General features: G+C 43.5%; 1 protein-coding gene across 2 annotated transcripts; it reads left to right on the top strand.

Annotated features, from left to right (window-relative positions):
- Positions 1-1,280: 1,280 nt before the first annotated feature.
- RBX1 (ring-box 1) lies at positions 1,281-15,429 on the top strand. 2 transcript variants are annotated; one of them, XM_038550449.1, is made up of 5 exons: positions 1,281-1,440; positions 3,350-3,428; positions 8,938-9,008; positions 12,030-12,115; positions 14,878-15,429. In XM_038550449.1, the coding sequence occupies exons 1-5, from the start codon at positions 1,363-1,365 to the stop codon at positions 14,888-14,890; spliced, it is 327 nt and encodes a 108-aa protein (XP_038406377.1). In that variant the 5' UTR covers positions 1,281-1,362; the 3' UTR covers positions 14,891-15,429. The 2 variants fall into 2 exon arrangements, with proteins under 2 accessions (XP_038406377.1, XP_038406378.1); XM_038550450.1 differs by lacking the exon at positions 12,030-12,115.
- Positions 15,430-19,308: the final 3,879 nt, after the last annotated feature.

Genomic DNA, 19,308 nt, shown 5'->3' with positions numbered 1-19,308 from the left:
TTTTAGTATCCCGTAGGGGCCTTTGGGAACACAATCAATTAGATGACAAGAATCTTAACATGGAATTATCACTCTAACAAAATTTGGGCTAAGGAAAACTTTGTAGGGTTCCTGTAACGTTTTAAGGTCTCACACAATTTTTCTCTTTCCAAGTCTGGTGTAAGCCCTGGTGGTGTTTTCATGGATTTGTTGTTCCTGTTTATGACTAAGGCAAGGAAACAAATCGCAGTTCTTCCGGTTTGGCAGTGGAGTCCATACACTCCATTATGCTCCAATTTTCTTTCAAGAGAAAATACGAGATTCCAAATAAGCCAATACGAGATTTAGGAGTGATCTAGCCGAGTCATACCTCTGCAGGGTTAGAGAGCCACAAGGGGTTCCGGGTGCAGACATGAAGTACAGGTGCTTTGGCTGGGAACGACCAGTAAGAATCAATGGCCAAACGCCTCACACAAAGTCAAGTAGGACTGCAGTGTGCCCACGGCGCAAGGAGCGGGAAGAGGATGGAGATCAGGGAGAGGGGACCCCCACAGTTAGGTGGCCAACTGAGGAACAGGAAAGGTGTGTTAAGAGTATGTGAAACTGAAACCCTGCGCCTTAACCAAAGGGCATTCTAGCACGGATGGCGTTTGGGGCGGGCGGGCGGCGGCATCCCCGAGGCTCCAGGTGGGCAGGTTGAGGCAGGACGGGAGAATGCCTACGCGGCTGGGCCCTGGAGAGGACATTCGGGGAGCTCCCGGCTCCCTGTCGAATCCCGAGCATTTCCCGAATCGGAATCAGGGACCTAACGGCGCCTGGGCCCGGCTTTCCCAGCGAGGCTGCACGTCGGGCCTGGCTCGGAAGCGAGCCGAGACCCGCGACACTGCGGGGTCTCCGGTTTCGGCTGCAGGAGGCGGGGCGCCCGCCCTGGCCGCTCCCCGGGCGGAACGCTGCGGAAGACCCGCCGGCGCTGGAGCGGTGCGGCAGCGGGGAAGGCGGGGCGGGGCCGGGGCGGCAGGTCGCGGCCGAGGCGGAGGAAGCAGCCGCCGCCCCAGCCGAGGGAGCGCGGCCGGGGGCTTCCCGCGGGAGGAGACTAGTCTTTCGAGCGTTTCCACCCGGTTCGAGCACGTCGGCTCGGCCCCGCCCGGCCCCGCCCCGGCCACCGCCTCTTCCCCAGCCGACTCGGGGGCCGGCGGCAGGAAGGAGGAGGGAGGGACCTGCGCCAGCGCCTTTAAGAGGCGTGGCCACGTGCTCCGCCCCCACCTGCCCCTCGCGCGCCAGTAAGGGGCGGGGTGCGAGAGGAGGTGCCGGGCCGGGAGGGGGAGCGAGGCGTGCGCTGGTGCGCAGGCGCAGTGGCCGGACGACGGACCGTGTGTTTCCAAAATGGCGGCAGCGATGGATGTGGATACCCCGAGCGGCACCAACAGCGGCGCGGGCAAGAAGCGCTTTGAAGTGAAAAAGGTTGGGTCTCGCCAGCGCCTTCCTCAGAGAGGCTAGAGAGGCGCGGATCTGGCTGGCAGGCCCGAGGATGACCGAGGCGCGGAGGAAAGGGCTTCATTTCAGGGCGTTCCTGGGACCGGGTACCAGGAAAGGAAGCTGGGGGGCGGGTCTTAGAGTTGATCGGCGTGACTGGGGCCCACTACCAATGGCAGTATTGGTTTCACTAGGAGTCTGAGGGGCCAATCACAGAGGCGCTTGTTGAGATGCGCGGGGTTGAGACTTGGCTGAGGGAGCCAAGCGCCTGAGCTGTCACTGGAGTGGTGGAGGGGTGGGGAGGAGTGGGTGGGGTGGATGGAAGGGGGAGTCGGAGCGCTGCGGTGGGTGGAGGATGGGGGCAGTGCGGCGAAAGCCGGGACCTGAGTTCCTACCGCAGTGGAGGCCTTTGAGGAGCCCGGCTGGTGATCTCCTTGCCCCGCCCCTTCCCGAAGCTCGGGGTCCCTCTGACTCTGAGGGACCCCAGCCTGGTCCTCGCCTCCTCGAGGCCTCCCTCAGCCCTCTCTCTAGTCCTCGCCCCCGCCGAGTTAAAGTGTCTCCAGTGTAACAACTCTTGGCTCTTCTGAGAGGTCTGTTGGTTTGTCACACAGCCTCCACAGTCCTGTGCTCGTTTCCAGAATCCCTCTGTCCAAAAAGGAAAAGGGGGGGGGGGGGGGGAAAGCATGGTGGAATTTGTTAAAAAGAAAATGCGAGCCCAAACCTTGTGTCATTTAGGAAGGGTTGAGTACTAGTGGCGAACGACCTGGTGACTGTGGGAAAGCAAAAATGTGGAACGTGTCTTTTTGCATGAACTGCTTTATAGTGGTTTGCCAACAGTTTGGGAGGAAAGTGCCGATTCTCACATGATATAAAATAAATCTGTTCAAAATGAAGACTCAAATAGGGGAAATGTTATTCCTGGAACATCTGGCTAAACACTGACAATATTCCCCCCTCCTAGTGCTTTTTTGGTGTTTCATTGTGGGCACTGCATGCTCAGTTACAGCCAGCAGCCATATTGAAGAATAGAAATAGGGTTTTGTTGTGTTTTTTTTTTTTTTTCCCCCGTTCAAGTTGAAGCTGTCGGAAAGTGCTAAAGAAGTTTAACTAGACGGGGAATTGCGTTCGAAAGAGATGAAGGTTTTGGAAGTGGCACCAAATTGGTGGATGAAAAGGGAGTTTGGGGATATTTATAATTGCAGAAGCCAGAAAGGTTGAATTACTTAAATACCGCTTTTAAATGAACTCTTAAGTGGAATTATCTGAACTAAATAGGAGCCTGAGCTTGTAAAAGTTTAGAACACCAGTTTATTTGATGGAAGGAACTAACCAAAATTTTAGTGAATTCTAGAATTTGTTGTGAAATAATCTTGTGAGATTTAAGTGATGACCTTGCTCTGTACTGACACTGGATAATTAGTTATCCAGCTTATCCCACGATTACCCATTTTATGATCCAATCATCATCTTAGTTCATTCTGTCCCCAGCTTTCACCTCCCCACTCATACCTTCACAGCTGCCTTGAAGAGCGTATATTTACCTTTGCAGAAATTCAAATTTGTGCTTATTAAGCCTAAAACAGGCTCTCAAAAATTATTCCCGGTTTTCTTACATTGATACAGTTGACTAAATTATTGTAAGCTGTAGGAGAAAATAAAGAGGATTCATTAATTTATGTTCATATACTCAGCCTTTTGGAAAATGGGTGAGCACACTTGTAGTCTGCTGTTGCCCTCTGATAAAATGAATAAGAGTAAGGTAATATCCCCAAGCTCCTGTGTCTGGTGGTCCTTGTGGCCAAAGAGATGATAACTGTAGCTGCAGCATGAAATCCTAGAGTGTGTGTACGCCTGTGTTACAAGGAGAGTGCATTGTTCCCCCTTTTTCTCTTTGCAGTGGAATGCAGTAGCTCTCTGGGCCTGGGATATTGTGGTTGATAACTGTGCCATCTGCAGGAACCACATTATGGATCTTTGTAAGTAACTGGAGGTGGATGGGAGGAAGTTGAGAAGGTTACAGAGATTGTGGCTATTCTGATGTGACCAAATTTCTTCCCAAGGAGATATAAAGCATAGTCAGAACACTTGGTGTCTTCTGCCTCTAGTCCGTTGGTATGTTTGAAATAGAGTAGATTTAATGATATCCTGGAGACATACTCATCTCTCAGAATAAATCTACTCAGTCTAAAGATGGCAAGCACACATTTAGAATGAGTTGTGGACACAGAGGCACTGTTGATTATTCCTCTATATTTCCCATCTCATACCCAGACTCAAAGGCAAAAATAGTGAAAGGAAAAAAAAAAAATAAACTTTGAGCTAAAATATTCTACCAAAGCTAGTTTTTGCTTGGCAAGATTTATAAAGAAAAGAAGCCAAAGAAGTAAGGAATTTCAGTGTTAGCCCCTAAGTTAAGAGGACATCGGTGCCAGCATCTAAATAGACAACTAATTGCAGTAAAGAAGTTTCATTTAAATCTACAGATTCCATCCCATATAGTAGCCAGTATATGGTGGGTTTGATTATAGCTATCCGTGGACTCCGTGTCCTTATAGTAATAGGGGCAAGTATGTTGATCACACCAGGAACAGCTGAGGTTACTTTTTCTTCCAGGTACTGAAATGGTTTGTTACAGAGATCAGATATGAGATGAAGAAATTTCAGCTTTGTAGAGTTGCATTTACAGGCACTTACTTTGAAAATTACTCACCTGCCTCTCCAGCTTCATCTTGCACCACTCTCCTGCTCACTCTGGTAGTTTCTTTGGCTTTCTTTCCATTCTCGAAGTGTCCGTGCTCTTTTTTAGAGCCTTTAATATGCCCTGTTCCCTTTGCCTGGAATATTCCCCTTCTCCCCACTACCTTTGCCTGACCCACTACTGTCCAATCTAAATATGAGCCACAAATGCAAGTACATACATAATTTAAATTTTTCTGGTACCCACATCAAAATAAAAAGAAACAGATGATTTCTATTTTATTTATCCTACTATATCCAAGAAAATTTCATTTCAACATGTAAATATTTTAAAGTGAACTATTTTACATTCTGTTTTTGGTACTATTTGAAGTGTACTTACACTTAAAGCGCATCTCAGTTCAGACTAGCCACATTTCAAGTGCTCACAGCCACATGTGGCTAGTGGTTACTTTATTGGACGATGTGGAACTAATCCGTAGTTGATCTTTAGATCTCACCTTGAACTAGCTCAGAGACGTGTTCCCTGGCCATACTTAAATACGCACAGACTATGATGGTTCCATTAAATATTCCCAAGACCGTCTATACTTTCCTTGGTAGTATTTAATTTAGTTGGTTCTCAATCATATCTATGTTTTTAACTGCTCTACTCCCAGCATAGTGTCTAGTACATAATAGGTTCTTGCTAAATACTTGTCAGTGAATAATTAAAATACAAAATAGAAGAATAGTCTGTGATCATTGCAACTTGGAAAGCCCCAATCAAATATCATGTATTGATAGTTTATTGCCCTTTGTTTCTTTGAGTTTTGACCCTGTTTACCTTTTCACACAACAGTCAAAGCAGACAGCAGCTACCATGATGTTTAATATAGATAGAAGAAACCCATCACAGAAAAACACATGCACAGTTTTAAATGTGTTTGGGTGGGGTCTTTGATTACATGCTTGCCAATTTTGTTGCTTTACATTTTCGTAAGGAGTTGTGCCCAAAGCAAATTTTATTTTCTTGGTCTCTCTTCTGTAAATAGTTAATGATTTCAAATAACCCTGCTTGGGTTTTTTTTCCTGCTTCTATATTTAAGTTATTTTGTGTCTCTCTGGATGCAAGAGAATGTGCTTTTTGGGAGGAGCACCACAGATAAAGGCTATTGATACTCTCTCTTAGAGTTGAACTCTTGAGGGATCAATGTAGGTCTTCAGTTAGACTCCTGTCTGTTTTATCATATATTTTAAATGTTAGGTGAAGTAGAATAATTGAACTCTTTTTTTTCTTTAAGTAGGCCCCAACGTAGGGCTTGAACCCACAACCCTGAGCCTGAGGGTCTGATACTCTGCTGACTGAGCCAGCCAGACACCCCAGAATATTGAACTTTTACAACAAGAAATTATAAAAGCATTTTCAAGTCATTCATTTATTTAGTTTTAATTGATAAAACAGTTTATTATTTTTATTTCTTAAGGTTTTAATTCCAGTTAACATACACCATAATATTAGTTTCAGGTGTACAATATAGTAACTCAACGTTTCCATATATCACCCGGTGCTCATCATGACAAGTGTACTCCTTAATCTCCATCACCTATTTAACCCATCCCCCTACCCACCACCCGTCTGGTAGCCATCAGATTGTTCTCTATAATTAAGAGTCTGTTTTTTATAATTAAGAGTCCTGTCTTTTATTCATGCAATGAATACTCACATCCTGGGCATTTTGCTAGGCACCAGGATAAAACAATGACTGAGATCAAGTTTTTACTTTAAGAAACATAACCTTTTGTTTATTACAGACACTAAAGAGAAGTCTGGTTGCCACAACTGGGTTTGTCTTCCTTTAAAAAAATAAATGGATTCTGGGATCCCTGGGTGGCGCAGCGGTTTGGCGCCTGCCTTTGGCCCAGGGCGCGATCCTGGAGACCCGGGATCGAATCCCACATCGGGCTCCCGGTGCATGGAGCCTGCTTCTCCCTCTGCCTGTGTCTCTGCCTCTCTCTCTCTCTGTGACTATCATAAATAAATAAAAATTTTAAAAAAATTTATAAAAAAAAAAAAATAAATGGATTCTGATTCTTATAAAAAGACTTTTTGTTAAAGCTGAAAATAAGAATCTTGATTTAGCAATGGCCATTTTCTAATAAATTCTGGCCTGGCATTAAGTGAATAATTATATACATAGCTATAAATAAATAAGAGTGATTATGGTTGTGCCCAATTGAGAATGTTTGGTCTGAAGACTTCCTGTTTTGAGTCAAAATTGATACTACATGCCCTAGTCTAGCTTTGTATTTATTGTACATTGCCCCATTTCTTTGTTGTTCTAAAGAGTTGCTGAAATGCACAATATTTCTAGGTTTTCTCCATTACCTCAGATAATCTTGTTCCAAATGAAAAGGGCATCCAGAAGGGCTTAGACCCAGCCTTTGCCCGTGAGAAATTAGCCTCTTCCTAAACCATAGGTCCATATCCCTCTTTTAAAGTGAAATCTGGGCAGCCCAGGTAGCTCAGTGGTTTAGTGCCGCTGTCAGCCCAGGGCCTAATCCTGGAGACCCGGGATCGAGTCCCACATCGGGCTCCCTGCATGGAGCCTGCTTCTCCCTCTGCGTGTGTCTCTGCCCGTCTGTGTGTGTGTGTGTCTCATGAATAAATAAATAAAATCTTAAAAAAAAAAAAAGTGAAATCTGTCCGTTTCTGAGATGAAGCCATTGCTTCCTTGGCAGTCCTTTGGTGGTAATGCTCTTGTATTGAAATTTAAAAGTCCCCAAGCTTTATGTATCACATGCATTAAGCCTCTGCCTTTGTAGGGGTATGATAGGAACCATCATGTGCTATTTGTTTTGGCTGCTCTAGGTTGACAGTGAACAGTTACTTTTCCTGTTTAAATGAAGGACTCAACTCCTGTACTCACTCTGCACCAACAGCTCAAGAATGTTTTCTATTTGAAAACATTTTACACTCATATTTAATCATTTTCCATGCCATTTCCTTTCTTATGTGGCATTCTAGATTGCAGTCCTATCCCTTCTATATATTTTTGTTCTTTGTTAGGAATTATCAGGTAAAAAATACATATGTATTTGGTCCCCATTCACTCTGTAGAAGTGGTTTTGTTTGCTTATTCAACTACCTAGAGCCTACTTTGCACTTGGCATAAAAAGACAGAGTCCCTTAAAAATACCTTGACCTAGACAAATTTATGTACTTTGAAATAGTTGTTATTTATTTCAATAATTATGCCTCTTACTTAGCTAATGTCATAATACCCTGGCCTCATCTGAGAGGCTCCAACCTGAAGGACATCAGATTTTATATTCTCTACTTTTCGGTCATAGCCCCAGTAAATACTTGAATATACTCCATAGACCCTTCTTTACTCCTATCAGAAGGAAAACCTAGTTAATCTCTTTGTAGTGTGAATCTGGTAGCAAAAGGAAGTCCTGTGATTTCAGATCTTTGCCTTTCATGTTTTTAAGGCGTAGAAAAAAAAAATTCTTATGGCATATCTCTTCCCCAAAGATCAAATAGACCCATTCAAGTCTCAGTATTATTTGCATACTGTTTTACTGTTTCCCACCTATGGAAGTTTGAGGTAATTGTCTCCTATTAAATAGTCTTTCCCAAAACTTTTTACTCTTCAAATGGGAAACTCCATTTAGTTACCACCTTCAGAGAAAGCAAATTAGACATTACTAATTCCTGTTCCTTGAATATTTATCCCCAGTAGAGCTTTACTCATCAGTTCTTGATCTCAGTCAGATTTGTATTCTATTTAAATTCCCTTCTCCTCCACCTCTATGAAATTGATACTTGGATATATTTGCCATAATGTACTCTGTTCACCAGACAGAATCTGGTGAACAGAGATGATAAGCATCTCTGTTCATCCCTTACGACCTCAGGGATGATGGTAAGCATCACCACGTGGTGGGCCCCAAATCTCTAACCCATTGGCCTAACAGATTGGCTTTGTTTGACAGTGTTTTAAAGATGTTTGTGTTTTGGTGCTTTCACACAGAGCATACACTACAGGTTGCCCCAGGCCTCGTCACCCTGTTATTTCGCTTCTGTCCCGGTTCACACGTACCTGCCTGACCCCTTTAGGGACACTGGAGCTTGTTACCCAGCTAGGCCATCAATGATGTCAGGACCTAAGAGGCAGCCTTTGCCAATAACAGGGAGAAGATGCCAGTTCTCACAACAGTAAGAGTTACTAGGTAGCTTTAAGAATGTTCTAAATTGACCAGGCTAGGAGAAATCACTTTCTTTTTTTTTTTTTTTTTTTTTTTTTTTTAAATTATTTTATTTTATTTATTTATGATAGGCACACAGTGAGAGAGAGAGGCAGAGACATAGGCAGAGGGAGAAGCAGGCTCCATGCACCGGGAGCCCGATGTGGGATTCGATCCCGGGTCTCCAGGATCACGCCCTGGGCCAAAGGCAGGCGCTAAACCACTGCGCCACCCAGGGATCCCAGAAATCACTTTCATTTGGACAGGTCAGGTGATCTTCAGAACAAATGTGCCTTTTGCTTCATCATTCTGTGAACATGGATAGGAAATCATTGCAAAGCAAACTGTTCAGTCACCTATCTACCTTCTGTGTTTCACCCCTTCTTACACTCATTAAAAAACAATTCTGACTAATTAACCACTTGAGATTTTGTTCAAGTTTGTACCACCCTCACCCCTGCCTCTGCCCAAATCCTGTCCTTGTGTGGGTAGGGCTGCCAGAGATTGAAAGGTCGCTGCTTCTGAGGTCCAGTAATCTTGTTGCTCTTGTTCCCACAGGCATAGAATGTCAAGCTAACCAGGCGTCTGCTACTTCTGAAGAGTGCACTGTTGCATGGGGAGTCTGTAACGTAAGGAAACATCTTTCCCTATCAGCATGGCTTGTAAACATATTACCACTTTTCCTGCTTTGCCAGTCTTGAAAATAACTAGGAAAAAAAATGACTAGCCTAGCTTTTTCCCAAAAGGTATACAAATAGTTAAAAAGATTTGAAATCTTTGTACTATTCGCCTGTTTCAGGTTAAAAATTACTGGTTATTGCAGGGGTACCATTTTGTCTTAATTATAAAATGGACCCACTTTTGCTAGCAACACTTTGGGGATTCATCTTTGGGAATTGCCTGCAAAGACTGTGGCAGTCTTTGGAATATTCTCCCATTGGTGGACATCTTTACCTTTTTAACAGATCTGTTTTTAGGGCTTATATGCCTTGTGGAACTAACTTTGGCAAATAAAATGAGCGTTCAAGGGCCGGTGCATGTGTGTTTTAAAGTGTGGCAAGTGTACTAAGTTATGATTTTTTTTTTTAACATGGCTCATGCCAGAAATGTTTTGTACAGCATCACTGGACTGAATGCACAGCTTTCCACGGCGTGACAGCTGTGAAGGATAACAACATCAAATGTGTTATTTCTAGCATGTGTTAAAAATTCATCTGTATAGCCATGTAGTAACAGTCACATGAGCTAAAATTGTCCTGTCCTCCTGTGCCAAGGGGAAAGAGGACCCACAGCCCCCAGCATGGCACAGGCCTAACATTCCCTGTCTTTGACTTACTTGCTCTAGCGACTTCAGACAAAGTATTGGACATCCCTAAGCCTGGGCTTTCTCATGCACAGAGTTAAAATCAGGATGAAATGATTTCATCCTGCCACATAGTAGACCTAAGTTTCTGTTAAATACATATAAATAAATTCAGCTCTGGGGTGGTGGTGGTGGTTACTGAGCAGATAGTCCCTATCAGTATTTTGCCCCAGCAGGCTGAGCCTCTGCCCTGCCCAAGCCTGTGGTGCACCTTCTAAATCTGCCAGGGCCTGCTGCAGTTTCACAGTAACCTGTATTGGCCAAGGGATGGCTATTGTTGTCTGTGGGGATAAAGAAATAAAATTTATCGGGCTCTTTGCTATGCCTGACATTCAGACATATAACAAGAGCCATGTCATTTTTTGGTGGAAGGAAAAGGAAGTGAACTTTACCTTAACTTTGGTTAAGGAGAGACTAGCTCAGACAACCCGTCATAAAAAAGAGCAGGCACGGTGTCGCAAAAAACCTTGGACCAGTGCTGGCTTCCAGTTCTGGGTCTTCTAACCGCCTCCATGAATTAGGCAAGTCACTTGATTTGTCTGAGTTTCAGTTTCCCATCCGCAACATGAAGGTAATACCTGTCACGGTGGCTCACCAGGGTTGCTGTGAGGCTCCAACTAGGTAATATATGTTAGCATCTTATGTAAACTCTAAGGCACTAGTCAGTGTACTTTGAGACTGCTAACTATACCCATCAACAGACCTTAGGTTATTAACAGAAAGAAAGTTGGGACCAGGGTGGTTCAGTGATGCTGTCATCTGCTCTGCAGCCTTATTTGCAGCCCCTCTTGCCCTCCATCTTCTAAGATAGATGTAGGATAGAAGGACCCCGAACTGCTGCAAGGTGCCTAAGGGGTGGGGGGAGGTGGAGAAAGGCATCTAAATACCCTTGGGTGAGCCTGTCCCTACAACCTGGCGATTGAAAAAAATGCCTCAGCTTTCTGCTTTTTAGAAGTTTTGTTTTTTCTCTTTTACACAGTTGAGTTGTATGAGAGTCAATGAGTTGTATGACAGGGATCTTCTAAAGCTCTCACTCTGGGAGAATGTTTGTCCTCTTGAACATCCATAGTGTACTGGCTGTGGATTCCACTCTTAATTACTGAATTCTGTTTTTGCCTATGAAAAGACAATGCCCATGAAGATGATCCACTGAAGTTGAAGTTCCATGCTTGTTTTGGTAGGGCATGCTGACCAGATTTCAAGGCTGTTATTAAATCAAGCTTGCAAGAGCTTTCATTTTTTGGGGTGTGTGTGAGCATTTTTCCCTTTTCCCCTGCCTGAGCCAGCCCATCACTGATAAGATGAGGGGGAACACTTGCTGCTGCTGCTGCTGCTGCTGCTGTCTTAATACCCTGCTCCAGTGAGCAGAGGGAGGAGAATAAATGTCCATTGTGGAGGTATTGTGATTAGCATCTGCATGTCATTCACTCACACTGGAAAAATTCATACAGATTTTCCTTTTGCTCAGATCTGAAAGCCGCCTCCTAGCTCCCTGTCAGTTACCAGCTTTCTTGGTACTCAGGCCATTTTTCCTCTTGCCTTTATCATGAAATAAGTCATTTGATGATCTTTGCAGTTGCTTATGTGCAGTTCGTCCATCATTATGCTTCCTTTCACCCTAATTTTTTACCTCATTCCTTTTTAAGTGCCTCACCGCTTAAAGGCTTACCAAGTACTGAGCTGTTTTAATATCAATACATCCTTGAACGAATCTGGAAGTAAGGTCTTTTGAACAGAGTTGAGCTGGGTGTGCAGAGATTGGGGAAGTGCCCGTCTCAGCTCTGGGTAGGTGGCAGTGGCAGCAGCATGCACTGCCGCAGGCTGAGCAGAAGTCGCTGCTCTCAGGGTTACCAGTGGGGGGAGGGGCTGTTGGGGACCAAGAATGGGGAAGTTTGAAATCTGCCTGCGATCAAGGGCCTCCTGGGCATGTGTCCGAAGAAAGTACAGGAAAGTAGAAGCCTCCCCTCCCAGGCCGAATAGGACCAGGAAAGCCACATTCCATCTTCCCTTAAGGAAAGCGGAACGAGCATACTGCTATACCATAGATGATGCTTCCTAAATAATGTCTTTTAGTAGTTAGGACATTTCTCACAGATGTTTCAGTGGAAATATCCTGTACCTAACCAAGGCGTAAGAGGTTGTTGACCTTTTGCCTCTCATTGTTTGTTGTCTCCTGTTGTTTGCTGGCCCCCTATGTGTCACTGCTCCGCTGCCCTGGAGACATATTATCAGCAGATGGCTACACCTGCACAGAATGATTTTTAATAAAATGTATCTTTTCTTCCAGCATGCTTTTCACTTCCACTGCATCTCTCGCTGGCTCAAAACACGGCAGGTGTGTCCGTTGGACAACAGAGAGTGGGAATTCCAAAAGTAGGTGTCTCTGGCTGTTTTGATGTTGTAAGACTGGGCTCTGTGGTCCGTGTCATCCTTTGAGTCACCTCAAGCAGGAGGGTGCATAGTCTTAGAAGACAGAGACGGGGAACATAGCTTGTTTTACAGACTAACTTTTGGTTGGTTAAACAAAGACTTGTCTATGAGGAAAAGGCACAAAGGTTTGGCCAACCTGAAGTTTGCAGCCTAGAGTTTCCCAACTCCCAGGGTCTGTGAAAATAGAAAACATGAGAATCTGCAAACTATTAGATATTTCCGGAATCAGATCCATAGTAAGGCTCCAGTAACTAACCAGTGTCTTTGCTTTTGGCTAGAAATCCATCCACCTATCCTGCTTCATTTGTTTATCTCATGCTGACTAATTCTGATATGGTATTTATGGCTATCTCAACTAAATTATAGTTATATAAATAAAACATGACATGGTAAATTTTTTAAAATTCAAGTAGTTAAGAGGGCATACCAGAAAACATTAGCTTCCCACCTTAGTCTCCTAATCTCATTCCCAGAAGTGACCATCAGCTTCATAGTATCTCTTATCTCCATTGGTCTCCTGACATGTATATGGGTGGATATACATATATAATTTTAACATAAATATGAGCATCCTGCATAGTAATGCACCTTGCTTTTTAATTTCATACATTTTGGAGTTTTTCCAGATCCTTATATATTCAACTACCTCCTTTCTGATGGTTGCAGAGTATTTTTGTATGTTGATGTACCATAGTTTATTTAATCGGTCCCCAATGACAGACATTTGGGTTTCAGATTTCTCACTTAAAAATAGTGTGTAGGGATGACCATCCTTATACATGAATCTTTACAAATATGTACAAGTATATATGTAGCAGTAGTTCCTAAAAGAATTTCTGAGTAGAGAGTATGTACATTTTTATTTTTGATAAAGTCAGATTTTCCTTTCCCAAGAATATGTACTAATTTACATTCGCGTTAAACAATACAGCAGAATGCCCCTTTCTCCGTTTCATACCGAGGCTCCATAATCACACTTTTCCATCTTAGCTGTTCCAGTGGTTGAAAACTAGTATTCAGTTGCTTTTTTGGAATTTTGAGTGAGATTGGGCCACTTTTCATACGGTTTTATGCCTGTTTTTCTGTGAAATGCCCTTTTTTGTTGCTGTTGAATTATTGATCGTTTGCTTTATCAAATTTTTTATGAGAAGGAGGATTTTTAATATGAGTTTTGATTAGTAGGATATAATGAGGTTTAAAAAAATGGGGTTCTTTAGTTTGTGAAATGTTTAGAAATCCCTTATTGGTACAGTTATTTTGCTTTTATGCTTAGTTATTTATTTTGGTAAAGAATTTTGAAAGTATTACAGAATGCATGTCCATTTTTTAAGAAATCTGCCAAAGACTGTGTTTAACTCATACCATTGTGCCTCATTCAGCAAAGTGTATGCTACCTAATGTGTAAGATATGAAAACGTATGGGACAGTCTTTCCCCATCCATGGGAGCTTGCATTCTGAGTAGAATCATGAAGTCACACCAATCAAGGCAAAAGCATTGTTCTGCATTCTCAAGAGAGGCCTTTGTAATTGGCTCTGCCCTGGAACAGGCTCCAGGTTCTGTTTTTGGACCAAAACTGTCCCATGTTGCCCATTAAATCTTCCCAGGACTGAGCCTGGGAAATGGGGGAATACGAAGAATTGCTCATGTTGGGCATGGTGGGACACCACCACTTTATCCAGCCAGTGGCCTTATCAGGCAGTGCTTAACAGTGTGTTGGGATAACAGATTCCTAAGGAACAAATGATGGCATTCTTTAATCTGATGGACAACTATGGGTTGCTCTCCAGTCTACTGATAAACACTGGAGCTCTGCCCTGTGTGGAATTTGGCACAACTTTTTTCTAGACAATATTCAAGTGGATTTCTTAAGAGAAGTGCTTAAAGCACCTAGTAGTCCTTCAGACTGATTGAAGCCATGACCCAGAGTTCGAGTGCCCTGGTTTCCACCCATTGTTATATGTATCATGTTATATGTTATACTTTGTGATAAATATTTTAATCAGAGACTATCCATAAAGAACCAGGCAAAAGATAGTAAGATAATAATGGAGGATTTTTGTTCAAGAAATCTATTCATATGTGGAAGAAATTTCCCAGCCTTAATTGTTTTTATAATCTTGCTAGAGCCAAATTTTGGCTTTTGGGGAAATCAGAAACTACCTGAAATCCATACTTCATTTCTCTACAGTTCTCTTTGTAGAATGCTGAATGTAATCAGGGCAGAAATTGGACCTGCTGATAGATTTCGAAATGGAAATCTGTTCAATGACTCTTCTCCATATTTGACTGAGTAGCAGAATTGAAGTGAAAATAGGCTGCAGTGGGAAGCAGAGGCTGAGTGCTTAAAGGGTGTCTAAGCCACTGACCCGAGCCAACAGAGCGGCTTCCCCTCAGCTACCAATTCTGACTTTTCCCTCTCGTCTCCCTAATACTGCCCAACATCTGTCTGGTGACTGGAAGGAGGGTCAGGTGGGTATAGTTGAGTCCCATGGAGGGACTGTCACTAAGAGGGGGTGGTAGGTAAAGTGTTATGAAGGATAAAATAAAAGGGGCAGAGACTAGTGTCAGCCCAATCTTGGAGCATGCTTGTGCTCACTTCTGTCTTTTAAAAGTTTTCATTACATTTGCTCATATGTTTTAGCAGGTTTTGTAGTCTCAAGCAGGACATTACTAAGGAATAAATAAAAATACTTTGTCTTTCAGGTATGGGCACTAGAAAGAATTCTTCCATCAAGCTCAACTGTTCTGTTATTCATTTAATGACTTGCCCTCCTGTTACTTAATTATAAATTAGATAGAACTGTGTCTTTTCTGCTTTTTCTTTTCAGTTTGCTATTCCTGCAGCCATATTGTATTCTGTGTCAAATAAAATCCAGTTGGATTCTAGAACAGATGCTGTCTCTTGTGTATGTGAAAAAGTGAACATAAATAAAGGGTCCCCTCTTCCTATGTTGGAAGGCTTCCTTTTGAAAGTGAAATGTTTGTTCATTAGAGCAGAGTTGTCCTGTGAGCACATCGCCTGGTCACGAGGAATCCTGGTCCACAGCCTGGTCCCTGATGGCAGTCTTGGGCAAGTCATCTCTCTGCTCGACTCTCCCCTCTAGAACGGCTCCTAAGAAACTAAATGGCATCATATGTGCACAGAAAGAAGCTTTGTAAACTGTAAAACCACTATACAAATGTTGACTTTGACCATGTATGACATGTTGCTTTCTCAGTTTAGAAAAATAAACCTGAAAAAAATCTAATATATAATTATGGCTGGCAAAAGAATAATTTATGAACTCAAGTTGAAAATTGGTGTCACTTTAAATGGAATTAAAAAGAATTTAAGTTGCCTTTACCACCACCATCTTTTGCAATTTGTTTAAAATGTCTTGGCCATGGGGGCACCTGGCTAGCTCAGTCAGTAGAGCATGCAACTCTTGACCTTGGGGTCATGAGTTCAAATGCCACATTGGGTATAGAGATTAGTTTTTAAAAGTAAATAAAGTAAAAAGTGTTGGCCATGGAAGGAATTGCCAGTTCTAAAACTAATTCAGTGGTGATGTTGTCTTTAACTGAGAAATAGTCTAGTTTACTGTAGTGGTTCTCAAATTGTGGTCTGAGGACCCCTGGGGGTTCCTGGAACCCTAGGAGGTTCATGAAGTTCCTCTTCCACTACATGTCTGCATGAGGCCAGTTTTGCTCTATATACTTCAACCAAAGCAATGCACTGAATGAAGAAGCAGGCATGAGAATCCAGGTGTCTTCTACTAGATAGAAAAGAGATTTGCAAAAATGTAAAACAGTGCCACTCTTTAATCTTGTTTTGAAAAATAGTGGCTTTTAATAAAAATATTTATGTTAACACGATGGGTTTTGTTCTTTTTAAGTCTTTGAAATTTCTCGGTTTTGATTTCCATTATACATATATATAGATACATCTATAGAAGTTCACCCACAAAACCAAAAATTCTTTGAGGTCTCAATGTTTAAGATCCTTAAGGGATCCTGAGAGTAAAAAGTTTAAGAATCTCTACCTTAGTTATTAAGAACCTTGAAGTCTTAATAAATCTGGATCAAACTCCCCCTCCTGGGGCGATGGCTCAGTGGGTTAAGTGTCCCGACTTTTGATTTCACTCAGGTCATGATCTCAGGGTCTTGAGCTCGAGGCTCCATGCTCAGCTCAGAATCTGCTTGAGATTCTCTCCCTCACCCTCTGCCCCTTCCACTGCTCATGCTCTCCCTACATAAATAAATAAAATCTTAAAAAAAAAAGAAAGAAAGAAAGAAAGAAACCACCTACCTTCCTCAGTTAACTGCCAAGTCATATAGCAAGTAGCTGCAACTGTTGCTGTTAATTTAGGGCTACTACCCTTGACAGAAATACCCTTTTTTAAGCTCCTTTCAAGTGGCCAAACTGAATACTTAGGTAGCAGACACCTCACTTTTCACACATGATACATATTTGGCGAGTTCTGCTTGAGTATTAATTAGTACCATCGCTTGCAGAATACAGAAATCCACTTCTGCTGAGGTAAGGGAAATTTATTGGCAGGTACGAAGCTATGTAATGTGATCTGAGAAAGGGATAGGGATACATTTGGACGGAAGAATGAAAGAACCAGGGAATCACTGCTGGGATTCCCCGCTACTCTCAGTAGCCTCGTAGGGCAGGGAAATGATGCTGCCACTGCTTCTAACACCGGTGCTACAGGGACTTAGTTCTGATTCCCCAAATCCCAACTGGGTCCTGCACTTGGACTAGTCGTAGATCCCTGTGAAACTGAGTGACTGCCTTGAGAGCCACTGTGATGGAGGGTAACAGTTCCCAGAAGAATGGGGGTGACATGGGGCAGACAACACAAGGCAGGTCTACTTAAAGTCATGTTAGGGAGGTCTTTTTCTTACATTGAGCGAAAATGTCTCCCTGTAGCATATATATCCAGTTACTCTTGTGTTGCCTCATGAAACTGGTGGACCTGAATCTTCTCTGAGACATCAGTGAAATTATTCGCTGAATGCCTGCTGTAGGCTAACCTAGAGGACACAGCTGAGTCAGACAAAATCTCTTCCCTCGAAGAGCTCACAGTCTAGTAGGAGATTGCTGAGAAAATGAATGAATATGGAAAATTAATTCTGGAGAGCTTGACAGGGCTCCGATCTGGGCTTGATCCTGAAGTGCCCATTCTCTCTTGGTTTTCCTTCACTCAACTCCTGTGCCTTGCAGGGCCTCCTCTTCTTCCGTCTGCCCTGAAGATTCTATCCCCGGGGTCCTGCTCTGTCAGGGAGATGCATCCTCACTCATAGTCATAATAGCGTGCTGGACCCTCCAGTGGGCTCCTGAGAGGTGAATGTATGCATCTCTTCCCAAATCCAGTCTCAGTAACTCACTTTGGTAGTTTGAAATTGGCCATAGTGGGTGTATTCACACCACAGAAGTTGGGAAATGCTACAAATCAGAGCTTCCTTTCCCTCACACTGCTGCATAGTCAACCGTCTTTATGATAATGGTATCGGAATGCATCCATTGTCTATCCCTGGCTGTGTGTCTTGTAGAGACTTCAAATTCAGGATGTCAACAACAACCGACCTATCGTTTTCCCAAACATACCCCTCCTCCCGGATGACCCAGCCTGGCTGATAGCATTGCCACTCATCCAATTCTTGAAGCCACAGGCATTCCAAAAGCATTTTAGATGACTCTCCTCTCCTTTGCCCCTGCATCCGATCACGAAACGCTATTCATTCTACTGTTGTATTCTCATCAACATCTGTACCCTATTCTCCATTCTGCTGCCTCAGCTGGAACCCAGACTTCCGTCATTTTTCCTTAAAATAATTGCAGATCCCTCTGACAGGTCACACTGTCATTAGTCTCCTGGCGACAATCTGAAGTGAGTCTTTAATTTGGTCTGATGCCCCCTTCCACTGGTGGAGAAATTCTCCACCTTGAAGGAAGCAGAGTTCATTTACCAACACGGATGTGGAACGTGCCTATTCCTGGCTCCACCTGCTTCCTTGCAGCTGGAACCAGGGAGGTTACCTAACCTCCACCAGTGACACTCACCCTGCCATCCATCACAGCCATGGGCACCACACTGGCAGCACCCAGGGCCCAGTGCAGGTGGCAGAATGGGTTGTGACATCCAGTGTTCAACAGCCTCAACAGCCAACACCTCCCCAAACTGGTTTTGTGGCATAATGTTGGCTGGGGTCCCAGCTGCTTCCTGTTCTCTGAGCCCAACTCCCAATCATCCATGGTGCTGCTGTGAACCCTCCAACATCATTTTATTTTATTTTATTTTATTTTATTTATTTTATTTTATTTTATTTTATTTTATTTATTTGAGAGAGCGAGCAGGAGGAGAGGCAGACGGAATCTCAAGCAGACAAGAAGACTCCGCACTGTGTGTGGAGCCCAACGTGGGGATCATCCCATGACCCCAATATCATGACCTGAGCCAAAACCAGGAGCCAGACACTCAACTGACTGAGTCACCCAGGTGCCCCTCCAATATCCTATCAGTACCCACTCTGCTAGAAAATCAGCCAGCAACTTGCTTCTCAGCTCTCCCTATGATCCCCTCCTGTCCCTGTCAGTGGAGGGGTGGGAGGTGGGATAGTCACCTCTAAAGCATTCCTAAAAAGCCCATCATTTCATTGCAGTGTCGTCTGGCATTTTTCACTCACGTCAGCCAACAGACCCCTCTTCTAAGAGTCCTTTGTCTATCTTTCTAGTCCTTGTTTTTGTCCCATGTTTTGATTAGGCTCTTTTCTTTTTTTAGAGAGGGAGCGAGCAGGGCAGGAACAGAAGTAGGAGATGGAGAGAGAGAGAATATTAAGCAGGCTTCACACCCAGCCCAGAGCCAGATGAAGAGCTCAGAGCTCGATCTCATGACCCTGAGATCGTGGCCTGAGCCAAAATCAAGAGTCCAATGCTTAACCAAGCAGCCACCCAGGCACCCCAGTCAGGCTCACCTCAAATCAGAACTCACCGGGAGTCAATTCCCTGAATAGGGACATTAATTTCCTTAGATGCCCCTTCTTTTCTTTCTTTTTCTTTTTAATTTTATTTATTTATTTATTCACGAGAGACACAGAGAGAGAGAGGCAGAGACACAGGCAGAGGGAGAAGCAGGCTTCACGCAG

This window comes from Canis lupus, chromosome 10 (assembly GCF_011100685.1).
Source record: "Canis lupus familiaris isolate Mischka breed German Shepherd chromosome 10, alternate assembly UU_Cfam_GSD_1.0, whole genome shotgun sequence".
Lineage (NCBI taxonomy): Eukaryota > Metazoa > Chordata > Mammalia > Carnivora > Canidae > Canis > Canis lupus.
This window is presented reverse-complemented; position numbering and strand designations above follow the sequence as displayed.